This window comes from Squalius cephalus (genome assembly GCF_949319135.1).
Source record: "Squalius cephalus genome assembly, chromosome: 15".
NCBI classification, from domain to species: domain Eukaryota; kingdom Metazoa; phylum Chordata; class Actinopteri; order Cypriniformes; family Leuciscidae; genus Squalius; species Squalius cephalus.
In genome coordinates this window covers 7,144,308-7,158,563 of record NC_137136.1, presented here as the reverse complement: position 1 = coordinate 7,158,563, position 14,256 = coordinate 7,144,308, and the positions used below count along the sequence as shown (strand labels likewise).

Here is a 14,256-nt window from a genome sequence, read left to right as displayed (position 1 = left end):
CATTTTTGGTGGAAAAGGGGTATGATTCCGATCTTCTGGCTAAATGACAGCTGTAGCTGCCAGCAGTTTCTTCTCCTCGGTCTCTCCACTTCCAGGCAGAACTCCAGAGCTCGGCTCAACCCACACGCTCCTCTGTTACTAGGGAGAGAGACGAGAAGCGCTCTGCCCGCAGCTGGAATTTGAGGGTCATTTCAAGAACACAACAAGCTGTTAAGATAGACAATCGAAGCTCACACAATCTCTCACACAGCACACACACACACACACACACGCACGCCAAATCAATAGAAATGCAAACGCAGAAAGGAAGGTCATTCACCAATACACTGCTGGAATGCATGTTGAGGACATTCACATGCAGACCGGTGAAAATAAACAGGCTGATGTAAACATTCGCACGGCTTCACGCACCCTCTCCATACTAAACGCTGATGAAAACGCGCTCGGTCTCAAATCATTCCTGTGGACACGCACACAGTCCTCGAGCAAACTCTCACAGAAATCTCACAGGTACATGTGGGAAAAATCCTCAGAGTAAACAGAGCTGGGACGAGCTCCGCGAGATACGACCCTACAAAACACAAAGCACATGCACAGAAATAACGAGGAAAGGGGTTGATGCTCTCACTTACGGAATACTCCATGGTGCCCTTCGGTCTCTGGAACGACATCCGCCTTCCATCCTTCTTCTCCGGCGTCTTCTTCTGCCCGGTATCTGAAAGCAAGCGAGGGAAGGTTCTCATTATGTTCATGTTCCGCTCTCCCCTCAGCTTGACACAAGCTGCCGAGCTCTCAGCCTCGACCGACGGCTCATCCGTCAACAGCGAGTGTGATCGAGCGATTCTGGTGAGCCAGAGAACGCAGCGTTTCTCTCTCTCTCTCTCTCTGTCTACCCCTCCTTTCCCCACTGTCTCTTTCTCTCTTATTTCTCGCTCAGCACAATGACAGCCGATGTGTCTTCACCTTGCAATGCCTCCTGCTGCTGCAAACACCGTAACAGACAGAGACCACCCTGACCTCTATGAGAGAGAGAAAGAGACAGAGATGTAGTGATGCCACCCGACACATTTGTGCTGTGCTGTGATTCTGTGTCTTTGAAGCGAATTTGAAATCTTATGTAAAGCTAATAGAGATATGTTATTATGGCACTGATTGAATTCAATTCAATACTGGCATTAGTTAAGCTGGGATTTCAAATGGCACAGTCTACAAATATGGTGAAACTTAGGAATAGTTGTGAGAACTATTAGTTATGTTGGGAAAACTACCTAACATACGTTAACCTACGCTACTATTCAAATGTTTGGAATTGGTACGATTTTTTTAATGTTTCTGAAAGTCTCTTCTGCTCACTAAGGCTGCATTTATTTGATCACCAAAAAAATAAATAAAAAAAACAGTAATATTCTGAAATGTTATTACAATTTAAAATAACCGTTTTCTAAAATGTAATTTATTGCTGTGAAGGCAATCATTACTCCAGTCTTTCAGTGTCACATGATCCTTCAGAAATCATTCTAATTTGCTGCTCAAGTAACATTTATTATTATTACCAATATTGATTTTTGGAAACTGATACATTTTTCAGGATTCTTTGATCAATAGAAAGAACAGGATTTATTTGAAATAGATTTTTTTTTTTTGCCTCATTATAAATGTCTTTTTCTGGTGATCAATTTAATGCAGTCTTACTAAATAAAATAACACATTTCTTTAAAACAAATCTTACTGACCCCAAACCTAAGATCACGCTAGCATAGATTAACATACTCTTCCTTCCTTAAAATGAGGATTCAGAGGTCTTGACCTCCTTGATCTAAAGCAACAATTAAAATCATACAATTATAGAATAAAATCTATTATTAATTAGTAAATAATTGTATTTACCAAAACGTATACATAATTGTATTCCACATTTTGTTTGCGGCAATGTTACAGTATGATTTTCCCTCATAGTAAAACACGTAGCATTCCTCAAATTCCTCAAAAGGATTGATAAAGAATCATTCAAATCAAGATTGAGTTTAATCTGGAAACCAAAATGTATATCCAATACTAAAAGCTAATGTGTTAGTATGCAGTCTCATGGGGGTGTGTGTGTCTCTGTATGTATGTGTAGTGTTCAAAGTTATCACAGCAATGTTAGCAAGTCCTCCACATGTTCACTTTGCTTCAGGCGGTCGGTCGTCTCCAGAATCAGTCGACTAACAGGTTCTGCACTTGTGACAGTGTGACAGAGAGACTCTCGGCTGTGCAGCCATGAATCATAGTCGTCCTGCTATTTCTGTGCTCACACCAAAGAGACGGCAGCGAAAGAAACCAGGCCAGCGCAAGAGCCGACACGAACGCTGATCTTTTATCCAGCGCTTTCACGCCTCTGTTTGAGACTATAACCTGGCAAACAGCGACAGTGGCTGATCTCTCTTTATTTACAGTATGTCACTTCATAGACAGAGTTTTGTTACTCAGAAACACATTATCATGATATTTATAAAGCTGCTCTAAACTGATTCAAATGATTATTTTGAGATTTCCACATGCAAAGACAAACTACTATATAGCGAACAGTACTATTATTATTGCCCTTTATTAGGCTTAGGAATTTGGGATGATAAGGAACTGAAAGGAATTCTGCTATTTTCTTTCCTGTGTTGACATATTTTAAATGAATCAGGAAGTCTGGGCAGAACATAACTTAAGGGTTCTTCCTTTTAATAAAATAAATAAAATAAAATTGATATATAATAGCAACCATTTAGCAACGCCCTGGCAACCACCCACAAAACTCTAAATCATGGTGACGAGCTTTGCATGGGAAAGAAAAGAATAAATATATTTTACAGAAATATCGAAGCTGTTTCAAAGGATAATGCTCTGATTCCCGTGTATAAAAACAAAACAAAATCTGTGTTCATTTAAATCTAAAATGTTAAGATGAATTCATTCTAGACTTGAGGACCTTTATCAAATGGAGGATTTGGGGTTTAATTAATATTAGAATATTTACTACACCATAATAAATAGCAAAAAGATGCTAATGTCTATGTATTCCAGTACAACAGCATTGACTAAGGCGTGAGTCAGAGACTCAGTGAGCAAACACACAGCAGAGATAAGTTCCATGAAAAGCGGCAAGATTGTATGGAATTGAACCCTCACGTGTATGTATCGCCTGAAACAGGCTTTTCACACGCTGAGATAAGAGCTGCCACATCGAAACAAAACAAAGAGCCCAATGTGTGTCTGAAAGACACCAAATCCATCGTCTCTGTGGTTCTGGAACATTCTGTGTGCAGCCAGTGTCCATCCACCGCTCTCCATCAACAAAATATGACAAATCTCTTGAATAAATATTCATTTGTTCTCAGTGCTTATGACACATTGGGTCTGTTCTAAAACCTAAGCTGCATTGCTGCAGCATCCTAGCTCAAATGAAACCTTAGAAGTCACTGATTTGGAATTAAATAGCACTTTTGGAACAGCCTTTGCACCTCTGTTGTCTTATGTTGCATATGTAGGCAGCTCACTATATTTTGGAACACAGCCATTGTACAGTGGCTCACTGATTATCTAGCATTTTGTGCTCTAAATATAAAGGCCACTGCTAAAAAGAACTAGTGTTCAATGGTGGTCACATAACAAAGGTGGGGAATATGGGACAAGGCCACATGCTGTTCGCTTTTTCCTTTCAGTGGAAAAAGAAAATAATATTATTCATCAGATGCATTTGTAACATTTTCCTTATTTTGTCTCTAAATGTAATACTAAATGTACGTGCACAAAACACACACGCGTAAATCAGTCTTGTGATTTTAAGCAGTAAAAGCTCTCAAACAAAGCCGCTCTAATGGTCTGCAGCTGTTATACAATCAGCATTAACCCAACGTTGATGATCAGTTATTGACGCATGTAAATTTGTGGATTTTAACCATGGAGATGTGATAAAACACAATGGCTTATACCTAGGACTGATGTTTGTACAGAATCACAATATGGCTTATAATGATCTAATTATAATTGTAAATTAAATTATTTTTTATTTTATTTTGGTCACACTTTAGATTAGGGTCCAATTCTCACTATTAACTAAGTATTAACTATAACTTTTGCTTCACCGCTTATTAATAGTTGGTAAGATAGTTGTTAAGCTTAGGTATTGAGTAGGAATTGGGTAGGATTTATTTAGGGATGTAGAATATGGTCATGCAGAATAAGGCATTAATATGTTCTTTATAAGTACTAATAAACAGCCAATATCCTAGTATTATGCATCCTAATAAGCAACTAATTAATAGTGAGAATTGGACCCTTACCTTTACATTAATTAATTTACTTTTTAAATTTATTTACCATAATGTTTAACACAACATAATGCACATTAATATATTATTTAAGTTTGATTTTTAATTTTTTGAAAGATGTTAATACTTTTATTAAAAGGAAGCAATAATATGCTAAAAAGTGACAATAAAGACTTACAGTGTTACAAAACAATTCTATTTCAAATAATTGCTGTTCTTTTGAACTTTCTATTAAACAAAGAATCCTGAAAAAAATGTATTACGGTTTACATGAAAATATAAATTCATGTCTGTGAGGTATCAAACGGTGCATGCTGAGTTACATACCAACATTTAACATTTAGCATTTAGGACCCTATTTTAACGATGTAAGCGCATGGTCTAAAGCGCACGGCGCAAGTTCACCTAAAGCGAATCCACTTTTGCTAGTTTAACGACGGGAGAAATGGTCGGCGCGCCAGGCGTATGGTCTAAAAGGGTTGTCCCTATTCTCTTAATGAGTAATGGGTGTGTTTTGGGATTTATGTGTTAAACCAATCAGAGTCTCATCTCCCATTCCTTTTAAATACCAGTTGAGCTCGCGCCATGGCAGATTCTTCATTTACATGACGGAATTTGATAGTGGAAAGACCGAAGCGTCTCCAGAGCGCAAGCGGATCTGCTCGTGCGCGAGGTAACAAGCCGGATTCCACCATATCTTTATGTACACAATAATAATCTTTTACATTGTAATCCTTTTATTTTAAATTTTTGGCATGTTTGTGTGCTGCTGTGTGTCCCGGTGTGTTTAATAAGCAGAGTGAAACTATAGGCGCACATTACTAACGTGCTCTTTAAATAACTAAAAAAATATTGCACCATTGACTTTAGACCAGGTTTCAGTTGCCAACAATGCGCCAGAACACACCTCGTTTTCAGACCAGCACGCCCATGGGCGCACAAATGAGTGCATTTGCTATTTAAACAACTTGGCACAGGACGTGAAAATGATAACTGCGTCAGGCTGAAACTAGCAAAAAACACTTGCGTCGTGCTTGGCACAGCATTGCGCCGCGTCTAAGATAGGGCCCATAGAGTTAGTGATAGTAACCCTACATATGAGCAAAAATAATAATGGCTAGCAAACAGCGCTAAAAACGAATAAAGCTGCTATAAAACTGACACTGCAAATAAAATGTCCTTTTTATGTATTTGTTGTGCGTTCTTTATTTGAGTGTTGTTGTCACACAAGGACGCAGAACGCATGCGACCAACTTCAGCGTGACAGAAAACAACCAGGCTTGTGTTAGCGGCAGCTGCAACAGCCCGGCGGATGTTATTCTTAGACCGCTCTCATTTACTGCTCAGAATGGTGCTGGAAACAAGTGCCCCATCATAATAAGCAGGTGGCACACACACACACACACACACACCCCAATGTGCTGGAATGAGATGACTATGGCTGGGGAGACAATGAACAAACAATCTGATTCACTATTCCAACATCAGTCTAAAAAGAATAGTTCACCCAAAAATGAGCATTCTGCATTTTATTATTTACTCACTGTCATGTCATTCCAAATCTCTGCAGTTACTTTTTCCAAACACAAAAAGAGAAAATAAAACAGCACTTTGGAAGGACATGAGGGTGAGTAAATAATGGCAGTATTTTTATTTTTGAGTGATATTCTTTATGCGTCAACAGAGACCTGTACCAAACAAAGCATCCTCACCGATAAAGAGACAAACAAACAAACATTTAAATAAATACAATGGTGTGACAGCGTTCACTGCAGAGGATGACTCGACTTATATAACACTTGACAGACTCTTGAAGTAAAGCTGTGTTTGACATCCAGATACAGAATGAACACAGATTCTAGAAACTGTCGACTCCAGGCATGAAAGAGCTCTTTTGTGAATAGCTACCGGCAACCGTCACACTGTCCAGCCTATTATGAGCTATATGACATGCTTTTCTGACTGTAAAGTATACATGCACATAATAAATTAGCATGATATTTAATGCTTTTGCTCATATGACTGTATGTAACTGTCAATCTCCAGCTCACATTCTTTCTCCACACAGTAATGCTAAGACGCCCCACGAAGCTCATGCATCTTATTAATATGAGTGTCCATAACAGTGTCCTTGTCGTGTATTTACATCTAAACACACTATGTAATACAGGATTAGTCTAATCTGATTTCTGACTAATGCTAATGAAAACATCTGCCCAGCGTTAAGCAGGAAACTAAACTTTTGTGCAATCACTATGTACACACTTTCGCATGACTGTGAGGAAAAGTTGACACATGCTTTTCATTTCATCACTGTCTTCATTCAACAAATTGCTTATTATTTTCTTTCCTTTAGAGGATTTATTCGGGACTTTCAGAGTTTTTTTGCAGGAAGAAGTAATAATTTAGTTTTGAATGACCTTTTTTTTTATTTTAAGACTTCTACAGTATATATATAACCACCATTACTGTTAACATTCAGACTGTGGGTGCATTATTTGTAAGCCCTATTCATTTTGAATTAATCTTAAAAACAAATTAATATAAAATTAAAAAGTTGATACAACATGTATAGACCTGTATAAAGGTACATACATAAATGTAATTATTTAATTATGTTATATATATATATATATATACACAGTGCAATGCATAAGTTAATACACCCATGCTAAAGTTGACTAAAAAGAGGAATAAAAAATCATATTTTGGAAATTGAACTTAATGCCTTAATTAAAAAAATTAGGAAAAATCCAACCTTTTAGGACACCAATTTTCTTTGTGAATGAATAATGTATCGTAAATAAATAAATGTTCTTCCTTAAAATACATGGTGCATAAGTGTGTACACCCCTATGTTAAATTCCCATAGAGGCAGGCAGATTTTTATTTTTAAGTTTTTTTTTTTTAATTAATTTTTAGGATACTATGCATCCTGATAAAGTTCCCTTGGCCTTTGGAATTAAAATAGCCCCACATCATCACATACCCTTCACCATACCTAGAGATTGGCATGGTTTTATTTCAGTTAGCCTAAAAGCTAGTTTGATTTGCATTGAGAGATGATCTTATGGAAAGTACTCCATGCCAATCTCTAGGTATGGTGAAGGCTATGTGATGATGTGGGGCTATTTTAATTCCAAAGGCCAAGGGAACTTTATCAGGATGCATAGTATCCTAAAAATTAATAAAAAAAAAAAAAACTTAAAAATAAAAATCTGCCTGCCTCTATGGGAATTTAACATAGGGGTGTACACACTTATGCACCATGTATTTTAAGGAAGAACATTTATTTATTTACGATACATTATTCATTCACAAAGAAAATTGGTGTCCTAAAAGGTTGGATTTTTCCTAATTTTTTAAATTAAGGCATTAAGTTCAATTTCCAAAATATGATTTTTTAATCCTCTTTTTAGTCAACTTTAGCATGGGTGTATTAACTTATGCATTGCACTGTATATATATATATATATATATATATATATATATATATATATATATATATATGTATATATATATATACACACTTTCTATATAAATATTTATATTTTATTGGAACCTCCTCTTACATGTTAAATAAACACTGTCTAATAAGACTATATAAAAAAAAAAATCCCTCTTTTTTAATGTATTTTTACCTACAGCAAAAAGTACAGAATATGGGTGTAATGACTAAACATATAGCCGGTCATGTGTTTGGCTACTGTTAGTTGTGATGATTCCTGAATCAGCTGTTTTTGCAGCTTAGTTTTAATGCTAGTCTATGTCTGTACGGTACATCAGACTGTTTTAGTTCAAAAGTACAATAAAACTCCTGTTTCATCATATGACCCCTTTAGCACAGGGAGAAATAACAGCCATGGGAAAAACATGGCGAAGTTGCTCACTGAACCGAACAACTCAAACACCCCGGCAGTCACGGCCCAGACTGTCACAGTAGCTGGTGTGTGTGTGTGTGTGTGTTTGCTAGATCTGCAGTTTGAATGCTGTGTCAGGGGAGATGCTGAACTCCACACGGCCTGTTCCTTTCCCTCATTAACACCCACTCCAGGTCAATTAATCAAACCCCGATCCTGTCAGTGGCTCTGTGTGAGTCACCCGCACCAGAGCCTCTCATTAGCACTCACTCCAGGGTGACTAATCGCAGCAAGATCCTTCCATCCACTCGGTTATTGCTTTAGTGAGCACTATTTAGTTTGCAAATCAAATAAAGCAGTGGCTAAAGTCTGCCTCTATTCTGTTGTTGCAAGTTCAACTCTGCTCTTAATATGAGCGCCTGAGAAATGCTTAAGATACCCCTGTTTGGTAGGCTGAATAATGAGTTGAACAACGAGATTTGTTGAAAGAATAATTCATATTTAAAGTATTCTTTCAAGGAAGATATTACTAAAACTTCAGGAAACAGGCAATGGCTTTGTTTGAAGCACTTGAGTACTGTATAATACAGTATCTACTGCATAGTACATAAAACAGCATACAATGATGTTCTTCATTGCTCAGCTTCAGTTTAGCTAATGGCATCAAGTTATCTTGTTTTTAATAAGTTTGTGTAACATGAATTGGATGGTTAATAAAAAATAAAAAAAATCAGGGATTTATTTTTTGTCCCCATGCATGTCATCTTTTCATGTGCTTTTTAAATAATATTTGTAAATTGATTTCTTATTTATGTATTTAAAGCACATTAATCAACATTTAAATGAATGTAAATGTACCTGAGCCAAAAGGCAAATGTCACCATCAGTCCCAAACCTATAACCTATCCTTAATAGGAAATGTTTTCACACAAACATTGTTTTTATTTGCCAAAAATGGCAGACCACAGGAATGTAAGAACTCTTGTGTAACATTAAATGTGTGACTAATTTTTTAACTTATGTCAGGAAGTCTTATTCATCCACTGTGTGAAAAAAAAAAATCCTGTACACTTCTCTACACTGGAGAAAAATGTATGGATTCAAATTTCTTTAGAGAGAAGTATTATTTTTCCTATTTTTGTGAGCATTAGTGAGTACACACATGTAATGTAATGTAATGTCTGTTTCCTTCATATTTGTAGCAGGAGGGCACCCTCGCACTGAAAGTCCACAAGTGAGACTCATAGAAGTCATAAAACTTATGACGTTCCAGGAAATCCCTGGACAAAGGTATCAAGATATATACAAAGACGGCACACTTCTATTACTAACGAATGAGAGAAACTGAAACGCGCAATATGGCGGTTTATGTCTTGTCTTCTAAATAAAAGAGTCAATGGAGTTGCCATTGAAAGCTTCTGTTCCCATAGAATTGGCTGGTCTAGCCTAAAAGAAAAAAAGCTTTTTAACGCTATTTGAGTCACTAAGCAAATTTTGATCGAGTTTTTGGTTTCATTTTGGTTAATCGTGCAGCCCTATTAACCTCACACGCAAACAAGCACACAACAAATGCTCACTTCACACAAACAAGCAGCTCGGTCTCATTCGTAGCACATGTTGCACTGTATAGCTCTGTATATATATATATATATATATATTCGTCAGCACACTATAAAATGGTATAATAGTATGATAGTAGTACATTATTTGAAACATACCCCTTGTGTTCCAGATTTTCTTGTGGGAGGTATGAGGCATGATTTCTAAGACATGACCTATATGACACACGAGGCACAAATAAAGAATGAGTCTAGAGTCTCAAATTTATCGGCATGACTAAAGAGCACATTGGGATGAGATGTGACGTCTAGCTCAACACTTCCCTTCAGCAGAGATGCTTTAACCATTCTTCATCTTACTGCATGTGGCAGCCTTAGTGCTAGATCCATATCCACCATTGGGAAAGCAGGACAAATAATGCAGGTCAAGGGAAAAAAAGAGACCCAGAGGCAGGCTGGAGTTGAAAGATCAGCCGCTGTGCTGCAGGTAAACAGCTCCCTCTGCCTTGACACACACTGGGCCTGGATGCTTAGTCAGAATTTAAAAGGTTATTGAATAGAGGGCAAAGTTTGATACGCTGAGCGTCAACCATCCCTGCTACTTTAGCATTTAGTCTAGACAAGAGCAAAATAACCACCACTGGGGCCGCAATGCTTTCGAGCAATCAATGAAGTTCAAAGGTAACATCCATGGAGTCAATGCTAATGTTTCATTTTCCTTTTGGTTAGCATCCAAGATCCAGATGATGATGTACCTTTCATTTGTTACTGATTCATTGAAGAATTTAAAGGGATAGTTCACTTTGAAATTAAATTTTGGCATGTTTTAGCTTACCTGAAGGGCATCCAAGATGTAGGTGTCTTTTTTTCCGCAGTAGTTTCAATTTTGATATTTTTAGGTCAAACCGTTCTTGTCTGACAGTCATATCATGCAGGTCTATGGTCACGGTCTCAAAGAGCATGCACAGAGTCCAAATTAAAACAATTCCCCATCGTCCAAATTAAACAATTCCCCATCGTAAGTACACATTGATGGCCTAAGACACAAAACGAGCGGTTTGTGTGAGAAAACGAACAGTATTTATATCGTTTTTACCTCTTATAACACAGCCACGTCCAAGTGATCTGAGGGCGCGAGCGCATCCTGGTGTGTGACGTGTGCGCAGACTGGTGCATAGATATATACACTAGATGTCGCCTTGGCTACGGCAGTTCATTGGAACGAATGTCTTTAATGCGACATCTAGTGTATATATATATCTATGCACCAGTCTGCGTACACGTCACACAGCAGGAAGCGCCCGCGCCCTCAGATCACTTGGACGTGGGTGTGTATAAGAGGTAAAAACGATATAAATACTGTTCGTTTTCTCACACAAACCGCTCGTTTCGTGTCTTAGGCCATCAATGTGTACTTACGATGGGGAATTGTTTAATTTGGACGATGGGGAATTGTTTTAATTTGGACTCTGTGCATGCTCTTTGAGGTGGTGACCATAGACCTGCATGATATGACTGTCAGACAAGAACGGTTTGACCTAAAAATATCAAAATTGAAACTACTGCGGAAAAAAAGACACCTACATCTTGGATGCCCTTCAGGTAAGCTAAAACATACCAAAATTTAATTTCAAAGTGAACTATCCCTTTAATTCATTGGATTATTAACAATACAACAAACAATATTTTTTATTTTATAGTTGATTTATATTTATTAATGTATTATATACATGTACAATATATATAAATGTATTAAATATATTTCAATTTACTTATACATATGGTCTGTTTGAATAATCCATGGTCTGTTGATTAATGCACTGCTTTCATATATTATGTAATTATTAAAAAATAACTAAAATACATCCTAATGACTATTGATAAAAATATATAGCATTTTCATAATATAAAATACTCATATCATACCATAAAACAAGATTTTGATACTGTAAGACTGGAAAAACTGGAAGAGAGGGCAACTCTGAGAGAACAAAGAAAATTAACATTTGAACTCACTTTTGCACCATTCGAGACGCAAGTCTCACCTCAGAATCATCCTAATCTACATCTCTTCATCCCCCATTCCGTCCCTCTCATGCTGAGATCACCAAAATTCACCCTAGAATCTATATGGTTTAATGTGAATAATTATCATACAGTATTAACGGATTAATTACCGCAAGTTTTGCATCAGATTAGTGAAGACTAATATTTGGCATCAATTTAAGTGTGGTTTGCAAAGACAAGAAGTGAATTTCCGTTCAGAACAGCAAATGCTGCTTGACCAATCTAAATTTGGGTGTGTCTTACCTCTGTTTTAATTGAATGTTACTATAGATAAGTGTGCGTGGGAAACCACAGCATGGCCAATCCAAAGGTATTATAGAGAAGTAATGTTGGTCAGCTTATATCTGTAATAGTGGCCATACCTCTACTGAAATAAACGTTAAGATAAATTCAAGTGTATGCAATTCCATGGGGGCTATACCAAAGTATCTTTGATTGTGTAAACGTGAATGTGACCGATCTCAGGTATATAGCTATTACCTCTGTTTGGTGACCAAAACTGATGAGCTTGTGAACGTGAGAGCCACGTTAAACAGAAGACGTGAGGACCTCTGAGCGACATAGTTTCCTAGTCTGGAACGGGTAAAATATACTAAGAGTTAAAAAGAATAAATCAAACATTCACTCATTTTTAATGATGCTCAGATATCATTAAAACCTTTTTCATTTATGGAGTCAGATGAAATAACGAGGTAATACATATGAGAAAATGTAGGCTATTTCATTTAATCTTGTTGTGCTGCGTAAAAGGAAAGACAGTAACGAGCAAAGACCTTCACCCGTATTATTGGAAAACCGCCATTGGACCGATAAACGGGCTTACAATTCCACTCTAGCCCTAGCACAGTTAGTTAGAAAGGTAGTTTTACAGATAAAGCACTTGGCCAGCACACGAGCAGTCATGCCATGCTAGCTTCAGTTCTACCAGCCTTAGCATCCAATTATGACCTCTTGGGTTGGCACAGCATATATGCTACTGCCTAATGCACCAAGGAATTAGTCTTAACTCAGTAATGAAAACACACCCACACACCTCATTCATCTTTGGGGTGATCTAGAGAAAAGCAGGACGTGTCTTGTGCCTCCCACGTCCTTCTAAAGCCAGTGCAGATGTATGCTAATGGACTCCCTGTGCTTCCAGCACGGCATCAGTGTATCCCACTCATCCTTTAGACCGGTTCCTCTCACGTAATGAGGGGCCAGAGGCGCATCAGAAAACGGTGCTATTATTTAATTGTTTTGGAACTGCATGCAGATTTACAAATCATTTGACTTCTTAAATTCCAACACTGAGCATTTGGGGTTGATAAATACTTATCAAATTAATAATGAAAATATACACATTAAATTAAAAAAAATGCAAAATGGAAGTATTTGTTTAACCCTATTGTACCTTGAGCAGTGCTTCATTTTAAGTGTTAAGCAATCCAGAAATGTGATTTCCTACAGTTAGATGCTCTTTACACAAGGACAAGGTAAACTTTTGCCTCTTTTTAAAATAAATCCATTTATCCAAATAGGCTTAGTGTTGCACTGGTTTGATAAGAGTCAACTAGGAAGCAATATAGATGTCAAACAGCATTGTTTGCTGTGTCTAACAACTGAAGGTTGAGGCCACCCGATGGTACAATGCTGTTTCCTGGACTCTGTCAACTTCACAGCAGTCAAATCCTTGCATTTTACTCTTCTTTGTTCTAGAGATGAGTGACCTTTTTGTCCTGCCGGTGTGACAAAATTGTGTTAGCGGTCACACTGGTGCACCCACCACGTTGCCCAACTGATAAGAGCTGCCATTTTTATTGCAGGCTTTTTTTTTTTTAGATAAATTATAGAAGGCTTTTCAGTCCACAAATCACCAACATTTACCATGGATTTAATGTAGGAACACTAACTGTAATCATGGTATTGTGGCAGAAATAGTCGAATTTTTTTACATTAATTTCAGGGTTCGTACAACCTTTTGACAGTGAAATTCAAGTACTTTTCAAGGACTTTCAAGTGCTTCACACAACTTTATCCAGCACTTCAAAGCTCTAAATGTGAATAATTGCATTCAAGGCTTGTGCTCCTAAAATTTTCAGTAAGGGGGCTACAGAGCTCCTAGTTAGTCTGGAGTCCTGAATCTTATGTCAACAACATTCTATATATATATATATATATATATATATATAAGACAAGACAGTTCTAGAAATTCAACAAAAATATGTTTACTTATATACACTACCGTTCAAAAATTTGGTGTCAGTAGGCCTAATTAAAAAAAAAGAAATTAATACTTTTATTCAGCAAGGACATGCTAGATTGATAAAAATTGACCGTAAAGACTTTCACATTGTTACATAAATGCTGTTCTTTTGAACTTTCTTCACCAAAGAACCCTGAAAAAGATGCATCACGGTTTCCACAGAAATATTACGCAGCACAACAATGATAAACATAAGTAATGTTCTTGAATTTCAGAAGGATCAT

At 37.1% G+C, this 14,256-nt stretch overlaps 1 protein-coding gene across 4 annotated transcripts in view; it reads right to left on the bottom strand.

Annotated features, from left to right (window-relative positions):
• oxr1a (oxidation resistance 1a) overlaps positions 1–14,256 on the bottom strand; it is a gene marked incomplete at its 5' end in the record, with an annotated part of 162,380 nt that overhangs the window by 55,940 nt on the left and 92,184 nt on the right. For all 4 annotated transcript variants that reach the window (XM_079893747.1, XM_079893746.1, XM_079893749.1 and 1 more), the window contains one exon: positions 633–715. In XM_079893747.1, the coding sequence (XP_079749873.1) occupies positions 633–715 (83 nt within the window). The remainder of the gene's footprint in view (positions 1–632; positions 716–14,256) is intronic.